This window comes from Phaseolus vulgaris, chromosome 8 (genome assembly GCF_000499845.2).
Source record: "Phaseolus vulgaris cultivar G19833 chromosome 8, P. vulgaris v2.0, whole genome shotgun sequence".
Classification (NCBI taxonomy): Eukaryota; Viridiplantae; Streptophyta; class Magnoliopsida; order Fabales; family Fabaceae; genus Phaseolus; species Phaseolus vulgaris.
Genome location: NC_023752.2, coordinates 9,548,873 through 9,567,596, shown reverse-complemented (window position 1 = coordinate 9,567,596; position 18,724 = coordinate 9,548,873). Strand labels below are relative to the sequence as shown.

The 18,724-nt window shown below is 35.0% G+C and overlaps 1 protein-coding gene and 1 pseudogene across 1 annotated transcript; both read left to right on the top strand.

Annotated features, from left to right (window-relative positions):
* The first annotated feature begins 511 nt into the window (after nt 1-511).
* Nucleotides 512-7,708, top strand: LOC137824535 (uncharacterized; annotated as a pseudogene).
* A 2,995-nt stretch (nt 7,709-10,703) lies between these two features.
* On the top strand, nt 10,704-11,797 carry LOC137824277 (uncharacterized). Its single transcript, XM_068629845.1, has 2 exons — nt 10,704-11,287; nt 11,595-11,797. Exons 1-2 carry the CDS (start codon nt 10,816-10,818, stop codon nt 11,654-11,656), a joined length of 534 nt encoding a protein of 177 aa, XP_068485946.1. The 5' UTR covers nt 10,704-10,815; the 3' UTR covers nt 11,657-11,797.
* Nucleotides 11,798-18,724: the final 6,927 nt, after the last annotated feature.

Here is an 18,724-nt window from a genome sequence, read left to right as displayed (position 1 = left end):
TGCCATGAAATGGTGGCATGGAATTGTAAAGGACATTATCTATCACAAGGGTCCTCCCGTGGAATCTTGGAACTCTTTAAAGGATCATATGCGCGCTAGGTTTGTGCCCCCACATTTTAGGAAAGACCTCATGTTGAGACTCCAACGGTTTCAACAAGGCACGCTAAATGTGGATGAATATTATAAGGAGCTTGAGACGCTTGTGCTTAAAATTGAATTAGAAGAAAGTGAGGAAGCTATGATTGCTAGGTTTGTGAGTGGTCTTAGGAAGGATATTCAAGACATTGTTGAGTTACAAGAGTATTCATCATTGGGCTCTTTAGTTCATCTTGCAATGAAGGTGGAAGCCCAACTTGCTAAGAAAAACTCTTTCAAAAATGCTTCCAATGATGGATACTACTCCAAGTCTTGGAGAAACAAAAATTATTTTTCTAAACATCCTTCCAAAGATTCTTCTTTCAAACCCAAGGAAACTAAGCCATCTACTTCTAGACCTAAGTCTCCCACTAGAACATCCAATACTAAATGCTTTAAATGTATGGGTTATGGTCATATAGCTGCAAATTGTCCTTCCAAACGAAGTATGTACATGCATGAGGGCATTGTAGTTAGTGAGCATGATTCGGATTCTCCTAAGCATTCATTGCATTCTCATGCATCTAGTGAGGAAGAGAGCGAATGTCCACTTGAAGGGGACTTGTTAGTTGTGAGAAGACTTCTTGGACAAGTTTCACAACCTTTTGATGAAAGTCAAAGGGAAAATATTTTCCATACAAGATGTCTTATTCAAAACAACATTTGTTCTTTGATAGTGGATGGGGGTAGTTGTGCAAATGTGGCTAGTACAAGAGTAGTAGATAAGCTTGGATTGCCTACTATCTCTCATACAAAGCCCTACAAATTACAATGGCTTAGTGAAGTAGGAGAAATAATTGTTAATAAACAAGTCCTCATCCATTTATCCATTGGAAAATACAAAGATGAGGTATTATGTGATGTTGTGCCCATGGAAGCCACTCATGTTCTTTTGGGAATGCCTTGGCAATTTGATAGAAAAGTTTTACATGATGGCTTTACCAACAAACTATCTTTTGAATTCCATGGTCACAAGATTACTTTAAAATCTCTCTCTCCAAGAGAAGTCCATGAGGACCAAGTTATCATGAAGAAAAAGAGGGAGAGTGAAAAAGATAAAAAAGATAAGAGTTCTAAGCCTACACTCCTTGTGTCTAGGCGTGACATTGAAAGGGAAATAGTGGCTCATCATCCTCTTTTCTTAGCCATCCCTAGAACTCTTAGAGTAGAATCACTTGTTGATAGTCCTCATTGCTTGGAAAATTTGGTAGAAGAGTTCCAAGATGTGTTTCAAGATCCTCCAAATGGACTTCCACCTTTGAGAGGGATTGAACACCAAATTGATTTGATATCGGGCTCTTCTTTACCAAATCGTCCAGCATATAGGACCAATCCAAGTGAAACCCAGGAAATTCGCCAACAAGTTGAGGCTTTGATTGAGAAAGGGTGGGTGCAAGATAGCATGAGTCCTTGTGCTATGCCTATCATCTTAGTGCCAAAAAAGGATGGCACATGGCGAATGTGTTCGGATTGTAGGGCCATCAATAACATAACAATTAAGTATAGGCATCCCATACCTAGACTAGATGATTTGTTGGATGAATTACATGGTTCCAAAATCTTTTCAAAGATTGATCTTAAAAGCGGCTACAATCAAATCCGTATCAAACCGGGTGATGAATGGAAGACGGCTTTTAAGACCAACTTTGGTTTATATGAGTGGTTAGTCATGCCTTTTGGCCTAACTAATGCACCAAGTACTTTCATGCGCCTCATGCATCATGTTTTTAGACCTTTCATTGGTAAGTTTGTTGTTGTTTACTTTGATGACATTCTCATTTATAGCTTATCTTTGAATGACCATAGGTTGCATGTTAGGCAAGTTTTAGAAACCCTTAGGAAGGAACATTTGTATGCTAACCTTGCTAAATGTATGTTTGCTCTTGATCATATAGAATTCCTAGGGTTTGTTGTGAGTTGTAAAGGGGTCCATGTGGACAAAACAAAGGTGGTGGCCATTCAAAATTGGCCTACACCGAAATCTTTAAATGAGGTCCAAAGTTTTCATGGACTTGCTTCTTTCTATAGAAGATTTGTCCCAAACTTTGGTACCATTGCCGCACCACTCAATGACATAGTGAAAAAGGATGTGGTCTTTCATTGGGGAGAAGCACAACAAAATGCTTTTGACACTTTGAAAGAAAAATTGACTAATGCTCCCATCTTGGCCCTTCCTAATTTCACTAAGACATTTGAGATTGAGTGTGATGCTTCAAACATAGGTATTGGGGCTGTTCTCCTTCAAGAGGGCCACCCCATAGCCTATTTTAGTGAGAAATTGAAGGGAAGTCATCTCAATTATTCCACCTATGATAAGGAATTATATGCACTTGTTAGGACTTTGTTTACTTGGCAACACTATCTTTTTCCCAAAGAGTTTGTGATACATAGTGATCATGAATCTCTTAAATATTTGAAAAGCCAAAACAAACTTAACAAGAGGCATGCTAAGTGGGTGGAATCCATTGAGCAATTTCCTTATGTGATCAAACACAAGCAAGGCAAAGTAAATATTGTGGCGGATGCTCTTTCTAGAAGATACACTTTGCTAAATCTTTTAACCTCTCAATATCTTGGTTTTGATCACATTAAGGAACTTTATCATGATGACCTTGATTTTTCTCTCATCTATCAAGAGTGTCTTAAGGGAGGACACAAAGATTTTTTTATACAAGATGACTTTATTTTTAAGGGAAAACGTCTTTGTGTTCCTCAATGCTCTATTAGATTATCTCTTGTTAGAGAAGCTCATGAGGGGGGTTTAATGGGACATTTTGGGGTTGCTAAAACTTTGGATGTGTTGCATGAACATTTCTTTTGGCCTCATATGCATAAACATGTTCATAGTTTGTGTGATAAATGCATAGCTTGCCGCAAAGCTAAATCTAAAATGCATCCCCATGGTCTATATACTCCTCTTCCTATCCCTTCAATGCCTTGGGTAGATATATCTATGGATTTCATCTTAGGCTTACCCAAGACATCAAAGGGAAAGGACTCCATTTTTGTGGTAGTGGATCGTTTTTCAAAGATGGCTCACTTTACTCCTTGCCACAAAGTGGATGATGCATGCCACATTGGAAACCTCTTCTTCCAAGAAGTGGTTCGCCTACATGGGATTCCTAGGTCTATAGTGTCCGATAGAGATCCTAAGTTCTTGAGTCACTTTTGGAAGACCTTGTGGGGCAAGCTTGGAACTAAGCTTTTATTTTCTACCACTTGCCACCCACAAACTGATGGTCAAACCTAGGTGGTGAATAGAACTTTGGGACAACTATTGAGATGTTTTATTTCGGGGAATCCTAGAGTGTGGGAGAATTTACTACCCCATGTTGAGTTTGCATATAATCGAGTAGTAAATTCTACCACCTCACATTCTCCTTTTGAGGTGGTCTATGGGTTTAATCCCCTAACACCTCTTGATCTTCTTCCTATTCCCCTTCTTGGAGATGTCTTGTGCAAAGATGGTGATGAAAAGGCTTCTTTTGTGAAAACTTTGCATAAAGACATCAAGAAGAGAATTGAGAAGAAGGTTGACAAGTATGCTGAACTTGCCAATAAAAGGAGAAAAGCATTGTTGTTTGATGAGGGCGATTGGGTTTGGCTTCACTTGAGGAAGGATCGCTTTCCTACTCAAAGGAAGTCCAAACTAATGCCTCGAGGGGATGGACCTTTCCAAATCCTCAAGAGGATTAATGACAATGCTTATGAGTTAGATATGCCTGATACATTCTTAGGTAGTCATACTTTTAATGTCAACGATCTAACTCCTTTTTCTGTAGGTCTCCAGAATTCGTGGTCGAATTCTCTCCAACTCGGGGAGTATGATGGAGATCAAGCTCAAGAGGACATGGAGGCCAATCAACAAGATCAAGAAGAGGTTGAGGCACAATTGGAGGACGCCCATGGAGGTCAAAGCCCACCTCAAAGGCTTACAAGAAGCATGTTCAAAGCTTTAGGAGCTAGGGGACATTTATTTTCTCTTTTTGTAATTTCTTTAGTTGAAGGTGCTTAGAGGGAAACATTAGAAACCTCTTTTCTTATAGCATCTTTTAGGATTTAGTTAGGAGCTTTAGAAGGGGGGGTGTGTTAGTAGATAGGTGTAGAAGTAGAAAAGGAGGTGCCAAAGTGAAGGAAGAGGTCACACCTTCCTCATGCATAGGTTTTAGGCGCCGGTTCTAAATAGGTTTAGGAGGGAATTTTGAATTCTCTTAGCTTTGTTTTTCAGCACCTTAGGCTATAAATAGAGGTGCTCTCTTTGTAAAATGCAGATTTGAATTTATCTAAAGAAACTATACTCAAAATTGGAGTGAGCATTGGAGAGCTTTTGAGCCTTCTTCTCTAGTCTTATCTTGAAGGATCATGGTTTCCTCAAGTGGCGGCTTGCACACTCATCTAGGAGCATCCATACTTCTAGTGGCGTGATCATCCAACCTTTCTTCCATCTTCATGAGCATTCTCTTCTCCTTCCTTTCTTCTCTTGTTAATTTCCTTGTCTTAGCTTGTTTCCTAGTTGTTTTGGTTTGGCAATTTCAGCTTGTTAATGTGTAGCTAGGGTTCTTTGTGTTCTTGGCTGTTCTTCATCTTTTCTTCTTCAATTCCAGCATTTTGATTTGGTACCTTGCTGTTTTGTTTTGTTAATTAGTGTTTTTGCCTTTCCTCCTTTTCTTTTGGTTCAATTTGACAATATGTGGAACATCCAAATGAGTTTGGGATTTGGTACTAGTTTTTGGTGAGTTCTTGTCTTAGAACATTGATCCAACTCTAAGAAAAGTGCCTAAATAATGTCCAGCTCAAGGTGATTCCTAAGAATGTCAAGAATCATTCTCTATATGGCTAGTGGAATCACATCACATTCCTTATTTTGGCCCATCACCCCAATCCCGTTTTCCTCAATCCTTCACGCCCTCTTCCTCCACCCCTTCTTCTTCTTGGACCCCTTCCTCCTCAACCCCCTCCTCATCCTTTCGTTCTGCAGTGCGACAGGACAATGTTCCTCCTTATACCTCTCGTATTATACCAGTCCTATCGCCCGTGGCTCCAACAGTCCAATATTTGTCTACTCCGACACTCTTTCCCACTTACAGTCCATTACAATCCATATTTACTCCCTCATTAGTTCACTTCTCTAGTGCCCCATCCGTTCATGTGACTCCTCAGATTCTAGTGCAACCCACTCTTACATCAGTTCAACCCAGTTAGGCATCAGTTCGACCCACTTATACATCAGTTCCGCCTACTCAGGCATCAGTGGAACCCTCCCCTGATACGCCAATACAACCCACGACACACCATGATATCCCTGATGAAGAACATGATGGTAGTGGGAGGGTCATCATTCGACCAGTGGGTAAAGGGTAAGTTTATTATCGCATTGAACTTTATTGTGAATTGTTTGCTATACTTCATGTTTAACATTTTGGTTTGCATGTTTTGTAGATGGACACCTAATCATTGTGCTACTAAGGCAATTGGACATGCAATTAGGTCACAATTTAGGGGTCCTTACTATCACTATGACGAAACACCAGAGGAAGTCCAACTTAAATGGTGGACTGAATTTAAGGTGATCTTAACATAGCATTTTCACTCATTTCCATTTAAGCATTTATTATATTCATTAACTTTTATTTAAATTTGTTGTTCTTTTTACTGACTCGAGTGACTTGGGCCCCTCATGATGAGTGGCAAATTAGAAAAGTGTACGAGTCAAAGGTGAGAAAACGCCTCTCTGATATGCTTGGTAAAGCTAGGATGAAAGCAACTAGACCTAACTGTATTAGTGAACAAGCATGGATTGGTCTCTTGGACTATTGGGATTCGAAAAAGCTCAAAGAACAATCAATCGAAAATAAATTGAATAGGTCATCGACTCGAGGTGGGGCATTGCACTCTATTGGTCGTAAATCACACCTCGACATTGCATTGGGCCTAGTAAGTATCTATATCTTGTTGCATAAGCCTAAATTTAGTAAATAATATCTAATATTGGTAACTTTTCCATTTATTTTAGGAACGAAAATTTGGCCGGCCGGTTCAACCCGATGAATTATTCATAGCCACACACACTAAGAAGGATGAACTTTGGGTAGATAGTCGTGCCAAACAGACTTACGTAAGTTATTACTCTACTTTTGTATACATGATTTATATTTCTAACTTATTATTGTCCCATTTACAATTTTCACAATGAACTAGGAAACCTACCATGAGCGATTGAAAGCCCTCCAATCAGACAACTCTGAAGGATCAACTTCCAACAACCAACCGATGAATCCAACAACAAAACTTCAATGCTGGAAGGATGTTGTTGGAGGCAAGAGTAGAGGTCGATGTTATGGCACTGCAGACTTGGCTTCCAACATTCGCCATGAAGTGTCTTCCCTAACCCAACCTTCAATACTTGCTCCTTCCAGTGATTACTTTTCTCATAATGAACAACTTCATCAACAAGTGATGCAAACAAATGAAAGAGCCGATCAAGCAACTCAAATAGCTGCTCAAGCAAATCAAAAGTGTGCAAAGTTGGAGGATAAAATAAAGTTCATGGAGCAAAAATTAACCATGATGATGGAGCGACAACAGGGTGACACCTCAACAAGCACAAGTCAGGTTCACCCTCACTATGCTCAGAATTTTGATGATCAACCCCTGCCTTGAGTTCATCATTTTGTAAGTTTTCTTAAAACAATATCTATGTATGGTACTATAACTTGCTTTTCCTTGTATTAACTAGATTATGTTTCATTACCTTCATTGATGTCGCATACTGCTCTTGATGAAGTTTGATAATGTACAAAATAATTAGAAAGTAGAAGTTTCTTTTCCTTTGGTGGGTGATTAGATAGTAGCAGATACTGATTTTTTGTAAGCAGGGTAGACTTTAATATCTCAACTTATGATTATGATTATGATTATGCAGGGGGAGTTAGATATCACGAAGTAGCTGCTAGGATTATGATGGTTTTCTGCTGCAGTTTTGGTGCTGGTTTTGCTGGTTTTTATGTTGTGCAAATGTTGGTTTGCTGCTGCAGTTTTGGTACTGCTTTTTGCTGGTTTTATGTTGTATAAATGTTGGTTTTTTGCTGCAATTTTGGTGCTGTTTTGGTGCATTTTTTGTGCTGGTTTTATGATGTACAAATGTTGGTTTTCTGCTGCAATTTTGGTACTGTTTTTAGCTGGTTTTATGTTGTATAAATGTTGGTTTATGTTGCAGTTTTGGTGCTGGTTCGGTGCTGTTTTGATGCTATTTTTGCTGCAGTTAAAGTGCTTTTGATGTTCTTTTTGGAGCCTAGGCACTGTTGTTTTCAGGTTTAGTAGCAAGGTGTTAAGCATAGTTTGTTTGAGTGTGTGTCCTTGTTCTTTGGGAATGTTTGTAGTCATTTGTTATGTGGATGATCTCTTTAGTTTTAGGCTCTTCCTTGTTATGTTAAAACAAGAACCAAAGGAACCTAGATCTTTATGTTTGTTATTTTGTAAGTTTTCTTTGTATAAGGGTTGGGACACCCCTAAAGTGTTCCCCTTTAATTCATTTGACATGTTTCCTGTCTTGGTGGCATTCAGAGGAAACTGATACATTTTGGCACATATTCATGTTCATGAGGCTAGAACTTAAGAGTGTGTAATTTTGAAGCAATAAGAGAGGGGAGTGAAAGAAAAGAAATAGAGAGATAGAGATATATAGAGAGAGAGCCAAAATTGGTGTTCCAAGTTAAAACTCAACCTCTGTCTGAGGGCACCCTTTATTAATATGGCCCTTGATTTTTTGTGGACAGATAAAAGGTTAAAAGCAAAAAGAAAACAAATCAAAATTATTACACTCAAAAAGCTCACATCACTATCTCATGCAGACATCTCTCATCTCACATTAACCTTGTTTACCCAAAACACCATTTAGTTATTTGTATATTCGTTGCTTACCTTTCTTATTTTCCTCTTCTGTTCTTCCCTTGCTTTTTTTCTAACTTTGGCATGCAAATAGAATAAACTAGAATATTTATTTTCTTGATGAAGCAAAATATATAAAGTTGGTAATTTGTTTGTGGAAATTTTGGTTTGTCTGGAGGGTAAAATATTAAGAGTGCAGTTAGCTTTGCAGACAAAAGTAACTATTAGGCTTATGCTTTATCATTATGAACTAAAGAGTTTCAACATTTACTTTACTTAACGCTCTCAATTTTAGCTTTTTAATTAAAAAAATTAAATTAGTTTTAGTATATAAGATATAGAGTTTTACCATCATTATAAATCCTCATACATTCTTTTCAACCAAACTAACGTAACTAAATATTTCTTAAAGAAAAAGTTATAAATAATTTTTTTTAAGTAAGAAAAACATTTCTTCATATTATATTGCTCCCTAAAATAATTTTATCTTGAATAATTATATTGAAAAAAATGAAATAGGTAAAAAATAGGATAAATGCAATAAGAAAAAGAGAAATAAAGTAATTTAAAATTGATTTCACATTAGTTAATGTAATTTTAAAATTGATTTATTTTAATAAAAAATAGTTTTCTTTTTTAAATTGATGTATTTCAATAAAAATATATTTCAAACTGGAAACTAGAAACTGTAGTTACGTGTCAAACTTGTAAGCTAAGCCTACACTTTTTCAAATAAATAATATAAAAAATATTTTGAAGGCTAAGCCCACGCTAATTTGTGGTCAAACGCTTATTGTGTGCCCCTCGTAGCTAAACTCACTTTACTTGGACATTTTGAAGGCGTGGCCCACGCTAATATAATTTTGTGTGGGCTTGGCGTGGGTCAAACTCACAATTTTTTATAACTACTTTGACATTTTGAAGGTTTGGCCCACGCTAATATAATTTTGTGTGAACTAAGCGTGGGTCAAACTCACAATTTTTTATAAATTTCTAAACTCCTTGTAGGCTAAGTCCACGCTTTACCTACGCAAAAAACACCCGCCATGTGTCGCCCACACCCGTCAATATCTTTACGTCGAGTATATTAGCTTCAAAATTATTATTAACGCTATGCCGATGATAATGACCCTTTTGCGTAGGTTTTTCATTCTTAGCCTCCGTTTTTGTCCCATCATAATAAAACTTTTTTTTTAGTGTGATGATGCATTAAATAATTATCAATTTCAATAACTCTTTCATCTTATTCTATATCTTAAATTGGTTATATATGTGATTAATTTTACTAATATCGGCTTCGATTTTCTTAAACAAAATTTATACATAAAATATATATTTTTATTAAAGATTGTTATTTGAGTTTTCTAATATAAAATAGTTGATAAAAGTAATTGATATTTTGCATTAATAAAATCGTTACAAATATTTGATGATATAAAAAATTGATAGTCCTAATTTAGGGACTAGATATTATTAGTATAAATTTCGCTTTCTAGTTAATAGTAGGAAAAGTTTTAATCTTTTATATTATGTTTTTTTCCAGGAGTAGATTGTTTATTTGTTTAATATTTTAAAAATTTAGATATAAATGAAACAGTTATTTTAAAGAACAATATATTTAAATATTTTAAAATATTTATCTCTCAAAAATTAAATATTTTTTTTAATTTTATAAATTAATTACTTTATAAGTAATCATATTTTAATTTATATTTATATTTATTCATGTTAAAACTAAACCATGAGTACATCTCTATACTTCATTATATTATTTAATTAATTTAATTTTTATATCACAATAGTAAATTTTACTACAAATTTCTGACTTTTTTTTCATTTTTTACTTTCTTATTCTTAATCTAAATAATCTTAATTTTTTTATCTTGTTCTTTCCTTTTTCACTCCTATTCCAATCCGAACCAAATATAAATAAATTTTTATCTCTCTCTCTCTCTATATATATATATATATATGAAACTTATAGAGAAAATTATATAGAGCGTTTTGCTAAAAACCTAAAAACAATAAATAACAGTAAAATTGTATTATAGCTAAAAACCCACGAATAATTAAAAACGTGAAACATTTAAAAAAAATTAAATAAAAAAATAAGTGTCCAAAGTCCGTCTTACCTTAGGGTAAAACTGTCTCTGTCTTCAACCTGACTTTCAAAACGATAAGCATATGCTGAGTTATTAAAAATTATTTTTTCATCCAAAAAAAAATTAACTCAAAACTATTTTAAGCAAAATCTGATTTTGATTACAATAAATTATAAGCAACAAAAGATTATGTATAATCAAAGCTAAATTATAATTTTAGTATTTAATTTTCGTATGTACGATTTTCATTTTCTAATTTTTTATCTCTCATGGATTAGAAAATCCGCAATTTTAATTGAATCTATAATTTACATTTTACTTTCTTTATATTTGATATAACTGAATGATAGCATATTCATTTAAGATATTACGAGTAAAGGATATTTAATGAATTAAAATATAAAATAAACAAAAACAACTAAATTTTTGATATTTTTATAGACACACTCTTGTGTTACAGTGTTAAATAAAAGGTGTTTAGGAAAACGATGAGGGTGGCTACAAAATCCAAGGACTTTTACGCCACCGACTTCATTTGCAGAGTGAATAGCTGCAAAGTACGTGTCATTTATGTGACACTGCTTTTAAGGTCTTATAAATATTATTATCCTATCTACTCATTTCTATTTCCTTGGACTCAAAGGAAGATCAAAAGAAATTCACTAAGCAAATCATAGTTCATAAGTAAGAAATGGAAGACGGTGGAACAAATGTTAAGAGCTTGGTTCCTGCTCCAAATCTGAATTCAGAAGATGGATCTAAAAGGGAACAAGAAGAAGAAGTAAAAGTAGAAGAAGGGGTAGAGAAGGTGAAAGAAGAAGATGTTGGAAAAGAAGACAAGGATAGTGGTGGTATTATTAACAACTTCATTTCTTTCATCACACCCTCGAGTCCAAGAACTGGGAAACCCTCTCAGCATGGAAGTGATGTTGTTGTTGATGATGACGATGATGGAGAAAAGGGAGGAGGTGATGGTTGTGGAGAGAGAAGAGGAGGGGTCATAAGGAAAATGGTTTCCTGCTTCTTCCATCAAAGTGAAGGTGAAGGGGTGGTGGAAAGTGAAGAGAAGGAAACCATGGCTGCTGAAAAAGTCAAACGGTTGAAGACAGAAAATGGAGGCATCATTCATGACATTGCTTCTCATTTACCTGCTTCAGTACCAGGTAAACAAACAAAAACTGCGTACCTAGGTTTTGTATTAGGAATAGTTTTTATGTTTTTTTTTTCTGACTAGAAGTATCTAGGTTTTTTTTTATTTAATATTTAGCCAATCCTGATACTAATCAAAATCAAAGATTGAACCTTAAACCCGAATTAAGAGATTTAAAGCTCTAATTACTTGTGTGAATCACTTGTATATATACCATAACATGATCAATAAATAATTATTACCTTAGTTCATCTCATATCTTCTTAATTAGGTGAATATTTTGCTTTTTGTTTTTGATTTACACCACCTTGTTTTAGCAGATGGTGCAGTTCCCACAGCAGATGAGGCCACTTTGTTAATTAACTCTCTTGTTCGTGACTAAGCAGAGCAATTCTTCACTGTTTTTGTTTTCATGATATTTTTTTGGTTGGTTTATGGTACCACTTGTTCTTGTTAGTGTGGAGTGCTTCAAAATTGATGATGTGGATGATTAATAATCACTATTTGGTGCCTTTTTCTTTTACCAGTATTTTATCTATCACTCACTCTTTGGCCCCTTTAGTTGCATAAATATTTAACTTTTTAATCTTAGAAGTAATCTGTTTTAGTGGACACTTAATTCTATTTTAGTTTATATTGTTAAATTAAAACTAAGCATTACAAAAATAGAAAGCCATGACAACGAAGTAGCATAAACTTATTCTAGAAAATTTTAGATATTTGTTACTTATAGTGTGTTTGAATTTATCACACTTGTTAGCAGATGTGCGAAATTAAGAATAAAATTTATTTAGAACATACCCTCTTCAAAATAAATATTATATTATAATAAAATAAGACTTTTTTAGATGCAAGTGAAAATAGATATGTGTCAAGTATCACTGTTCCAAAATTAATGTAAAGAAAAGTTGAAAATCAATGCATTATATATTTAGTTTTTTAATCATTAAAATAATTGATCACATGTTTAATCTTTAATAATTAACACACGTATTTATTAAAAGAAATTAATATTAATTTACAACTAACCTTAAAAATAGTCGTTATAGATTTTAAATTTACAAATTTCTAAAAAGAAGAGTAGAAGACTGATTTTAAATTTATAAAGTAATAAAAAAAGGTAGAAGACTTTTTTAAACGTTAATAATAATGATTTATTTATGTATTTTGTAATTCATAATTCACTATTTTTTATAAATTATATTTTTGATTTTTTGTTTACTAATTTAATGATTCATTTTAAGTTGAAATAGAAACATTTTAATTACTTATTTAATATTTTAGATATCTTTAGTTTTATGTATAAATTTTCAAAGGGTGTTAACTATAACTACACAGTAATATATACACATTAATATATATATATATATATATATATATATATCAAGGTTATAATTTTATTTTATTTTTAAAAAATATGTTAGTTCAACAACATAAGAGAGATATTTTTAAGGAAGAAAAGAAACAAGTTCATAAAAAAGTTGTGGGTTTATGACTCACCTTTCCGTTTTTTTGTCATAATTGGGAGGTTAATTGCCACAATTAATTGCAATCAATGGGAGATTAATTGCCGCAATCAATTGCAATCAATGGGAGGTTAATTGCCACAATCAATTGCAATCAATGGAAGGTTAATTATCATTGATTGTATTTATTATTGTTGTCTCCTAGAACCACTATATATAGTGGCTTCCTTCAAGCAATGTAACACACAACAAACAAACAACACACACTTGCTTCCTCTCTCTTTTCATATACTCTCTATTTCGTTTTGGCTATCTCGCCGGTGGTTTTTTACCTCTATTTAAAGGGGTTTTCCACCTAAAAATTATGGTATCATTCTCACTTTACTTGTTACTTTAATTTCTCATAATCTTTGGTTGAAATTATCACGCTTCCGCACACGATATCCCTACAAATTGATATCAGAGCTTTTCGATAATTCAACCAGGATCTATTGTTCAATAATGTCGAAATTTGATATTGAGAAATTTGATGGTAAAATCAGTTTTGCTATCTGGCGAGTCCAGATGCTAGCTGTTCTCACCCAGAATGGTTTAAGGAAAGTTCTGGCAGGTAAAACGATGAGACCAACCACTATGACGGAGGAGCAGTGGGATGAGATGGATGAAAAGGCATTGTCTGCAATCCAGTTATGTTTGTCCCGTGAGGTGTTGCGTGAGGTTATCAACGAGAAAAGTACAACAGGCATATGGGGTAAATTGGAGTCTCTATACATGACCAAAAGTCTTGCAAACAAACTCCGGTTAAAGGAGCGACTCTTTACACTCCGAATGTCCGAAGGTACTCCCATCCAATCTCACCTTGATGAATTTAATTCTATCATAATTGATTTGGAAAATTTGGATGTTAAAATTGATGATGAGGATAAGGCAGTTCTACTTATTGTTTCTCTACCACCCTCGCACCGACAATTCAAAGAAATTATGTTATACGGTAATTATCTTACCTTAAGCTTTGATGATGTCAAAACTAATTTACTAGCCAAAGAAAAATCTGATACTCAAATTCATTCTGAAAATTCTGGTGAAGGATTAGTAGTTAGAGGGAGAAACCAAGAGAAAGGTAGGAACACTAAACATAAATCTAGGTCAAAATCTAGAGGCAAGAACTCCAAATATTGTCGTTATTGCAAGAAAAAGGGACACGAGATCTATGAATGCTATAAATTGAAAAATAAGCAAGATAGAGAAGATAAGGGAAATGGTAAACAACCAGAAAAATTTGCCGAAGCTAGTATTGTTGAAACTGAATCTGATGGGGATTGTTTTGTAGCTTCCAACACTGAACAAAGGTCTAAAAATGAATGGATTCTTGATTTTGGTTGTACTTTTCACATGTCTTACAATAGAGATTGGTTTACCACATATGAACCAGTTTATAATGGTCTTGTTTTGATGGGAAACGATGCTCAATGCAAAGTTGTTGGTGAAGGAACAATCAAAATCAAGACACATGATGGAATTGTTAGAACTTTAACAGGTGTCAGATATGTCCCTGAGTTGAAACGCAATCTCATTTCCTTAGGCACCCTTGAATCTCATGGGTGTAGATACTCAGCTGAAGGTGGAGTTTTAAAAGTGTCTAAAGGAGCTCTTGTGTTACTAAAGGCAATTCGATGTGATAGTTTGTATGTGTTGCAGGGTTCAACTGTTACAGGTTCTGCAGCTGTTGCCTCACCCAACAAAGATAACACCAAGTTGTGGCATATGAGATTAGGCCACATGAGTGAGAAGGGAATTCTAATCCTCAAGAAGAAGGGTCACCTTGGTAACCACTGTACTGGAAAGGTTGATTTCTGTGAACATTGCATTTTTGGTAAGCAGAAAAAGGTTAGTTTTTCTAAAGCCATACACAGAACCAAAGGTACCTTGGATTACATTCACTCAGATCTTTGGGGTCCTTCAAAAGTTCCCTCCAGAGGTAAATGTCGTTATATGATGACAATTATTGATGATTTCTCACGAAAACTGTGGGTGTATTTCCTTAAACATAAGAATGAAGCATTTTCCACTTTTAAAGAGTGGAAATTATTGATTGAGAATCAGACTGGCAAAAAGATAAAGAGGTTAAGGACAGACAATGGCCTTGAGTTCTGTTCGAATGAATTCAATGATTTCTGCAAGAAGGAAGACATTTCCAGACACTTCACCATCCCAAGTACTCCACAACAGAACGGGGTTGCAGAAAGAATGAATAGAACTATCCTGGAGAGAGTTCGTTGCATGTTCTCCCATTCTGGTTTGAGCAAATCTTTTTGGGCTGAAGCGGCTTCAACGGCATGTTATCTGATAAACCGCTCTCCTAACAGATCTATTGATTGCAACATTCCAGAAGAAGTTTGGTCAGGTAACCCTGTTGATTATTCTAATCTTAAAATATTTGGTTGTCCTGCTTATTCTTATGTAAACGAGGGAAAATTAGAACCTCGTGCTAAGAAGTGCATTTTCATGGGTTATGGCTCAGGGGTTAAAGGCTATCGTTTGTATGACCCAGAATCTCAAAAAATAATTCACAGTCGGAATGTGACATTTAATGAAAATGTTATTCTCTCTTCTGTAAAAGATACTGTCATTTCCTCAATTGATACAGGTGACAAGGAAGATGCTCGAGAGAAGGTGGAGTTTGAGATTAAAACACCCGCTCATGAGGAAGACGTTCCCAATTCCTCCAGTACTCAAGGTGATCAAGTCACTGTTATTGATGGTACAAATGAACATTTGAGTCCACATGAGCAATGTCCACCTAAACGACGAGGATTACCACAGCCATGGTCTATGGCTCAAGAACTTTTACAACAGAGACCAAGAAAACCGACTCAAAGATTAATTGCAGAATCAGCCAACATTGCTTATGCTTTAACTATTGCACAAGAGATGGGTGAAGAAGGTGAACCCAAGAATTACTCTGAAGCTATCTCTGGTGACGACTCAATAAAGTGGATTGCTGCTATGCAAGAAGAAGTTGAGAGTCTTCTCAAAAACGAAACATGGGAATTGGTGAAGTTACCAGAAGGAAAACGAGTCATTAGTTGCAAGTGGATCTTTAAGAGAAAAGAAGGGATCCCTGGTGTTGAGAGTACAAGGAATAAAGCAAGATTTGTTGTAAGAGGTTTTGATCAAGAGAAAGGTATTGACTTTAATGAAGTTTTTTCTCCTGTTGTTCGTCATACTTCAATACGTATATTACTTGCTTTAGTTGCCTTGTATGATTTGGAGCTGGAACAGTTAGATGTGAAAACTGCTTTTCTTCATGGTAATCTTGAGGAAGAGATTTACATCCAGCAGCCTGAGGGCTTCGTTGTACCTGGAAAGGAGGACCATGTATGTCGTTTGAAAAAAATCTCTTTACGGCTTGAAGCAATCACCAAGACAATGGTATAAGAGGTTTGATTCTTTCATGGTTGGACATGGATACTCCAGAAGTAGCTATGATAACTGTGTTTATTTTCAAAAGTCATCTGATGGGTCTTTTGTATACTTGTTGCTATATGTTGATGACATGTTGATTGCTGCAAGAGATAAATTTTTAGTTAACAAGTTAAAGGCTCAGCTTAGCAGTGAATTTGATATGAAGGACTTAGGTCCTGCCAAGAAAATTTTGGGAATGGAGATCAACAGAGATCGTCAAGCTGGAAAACTTTTTCTATCACAAAAGAAGTATGTTCTTAAGATGCTTGACAAATTTGGAATGCGAGATTGCAAAGCTGTTAATACTCCAATTGCCGCCCACTTCAAGTTGTCATCAGATCAGTGTCCAAAATCAGACGAGGACAAAAGACGCATGTCATATGTCCCGTATTCAAATGCAATTGGAAGTCTCATGTATGCAATGGTATGTACTAGACCTGATTTAGCTTATGCTGTTAGCATTGTTAGCAGGTTCATGCATAATCCAGGCAAGGCACACTGGGAAGTCGTTAAATGGATACTTCGTTATCAGAAAGGTTCTTCAGATCTTGGTTTGGTATTTGATCAACATAGAGCCGATCCCGGAGGAGCAGTTGGCTATGTTGATGCTGACTATGGTGGTGATTTAGATCGGAGAAGGTCACTTTCAGCTTACATCTTTACCCTATGTGGGTCTGCTATTAGCTGGTATTCTTCACTTCAAGCCATTGCGGTTTTGTCCACCACTGAAGCAGAATATATTGCTGCTACAGAAGGTATGAAAGAGGCTATATGGCTTCGAGGCTTGGTAAGTGAACTTGGTCTTCAACAAGATGTTCTTGTTATATTTTGTGATTGTCAGAGTGCTGTTCACTTAACCAGGAACAATAAGTATCACTCAAGGACCAAACACATTGAAATTAAACACCATTTTATCCGAGACATTGTTGATACAGGAGATATAATTGTTGAAAAAATTCATACGACTGAAAATCCTGCAGACATGTTGACTAATCCACTTCCATCGGCTAAGTTCAATCATTGCCTGAACTTAGCTGGTATTATCCATACTTAATCAAGGCTTCATGGCGAGAGAGTGTTCCAGTCAAAGGCAAGTCAAGGTGGAGATTTGTGGGTTTATGACTCACCTTTCCATTTTCTTGTCATAATTGGGAGGTTAATTGCCACAATCAATTGCAATCAATGGGAGATTAATTGCCGCAATCAATTGCAATCAATGGGAGATTAATTGCCGCAATCAATTGCAATCAATGGGAGGTTAATTGCCACAATCAATGGGAGGTTAATTACCATTAATTGTATTTATTATTGTTGTCTCCTAGAACCACTATATATAGTGGCTTCCTTCAAGCATGTAACACATAACAAACAAGCAACACACACTTGCTTCCTCTCTCTTTTCATATACTCTCTATTTCTGTTCTTGGGTGTAAGTGTTTAACCCATATAGAGAGGATTTGTTTTAGGGCTATTTATCTATTAGTCTGAGAGGAATTCATTGTACTCCCAGTATCATTATAGTGAAAGTTTTGGCTTCTGGTATCATTCTCACTTTACTTATTACTTTAATTTCTCATAACCTTTGGTTGAAATTATCACGCTTCCGCACACGATATCCCTACAAAAGTAAATTATTTTTATAAAGACTAGTTGGGATAATAGAAACTCATCATATCGATACAAAGTTATCTCATCTCGTCTAATTTCTTATTCTCATCTAAAATTCTAAGATCAAACCTTTAAATGTTTAATAAGATATACATTTGAAGGAAACACAATTGGAACTTTTTGCACATGTCATTCACAAAATAATTGGGAAAAAAATTCAAATAGAAATTTATCAGAAGAAGAAAACTGGACACATGTCAAAGGTCTATAACATATGTGTAGTTGCCCGTAGGCATGTCATGTGACTGCTCCTTTTCTTTCTTTTTCTGAAAAGCCTTTTTTACGTTCTCAGTATCACAATGAACATATGTGCAGAAAACACGTGCCTTTGAAATTAGAATTTGAAGTTTGGAGTCAACTTTTCAATATCTATATATGTTCAATGCGATAAACTGTGGAGTTTTATGCCTGAATTTTAGTTTGTTTTAATATTATTTTATAGTTATTATTGTTCTATATTTTGTAACTAGAAAAATACTAAAGAAAATAATGAAGATTTAGAAAGATGGAAGGAGTTTTGCCATTAAAGTAGATTGCAAGATGAGGAAAACATTGTGTAAGAAACATAGCTAGAAGTAAGAAGAAGATATATGAAACTGTCAGTAGATTGTTGTTGTTTTTACATTTTCCTGAGTTTGTTGTGTCTAGTTTAGATATGTGTCAAACCTACATAAGTAGATTGGTTTAATATTTGAAATTTTTTGGACAAATACGAGTTCTTATGAGAAATGGACTAAAGAAGACACTGAAGATTTGAAAAGAATTGAAGGAGTTTTGTCATTAGAGTTCATTAGTACATTGGTTTTAGATTTCTGTCAAGCAGTTATGGTATATACAAAAACATTTATCAT

Bases quoted from the DNA above. Each gene is read 5' to 3' on its own strand.
- LOC137824277 (XM_068629845.1), top strand. From the start codon at position 10,816: ATGGAAGACGGTGGAACAAATGTTAAGAGCTTGGTTCCTGCTCCAAAT. The intron at 11,288-11,594 runs GTAAACAAACAA...TTGTTTTAGCAG, and splicing joins TTTACCTGCTTCAGTACCAG to ATGGTGCAGTTCCCACAGCA.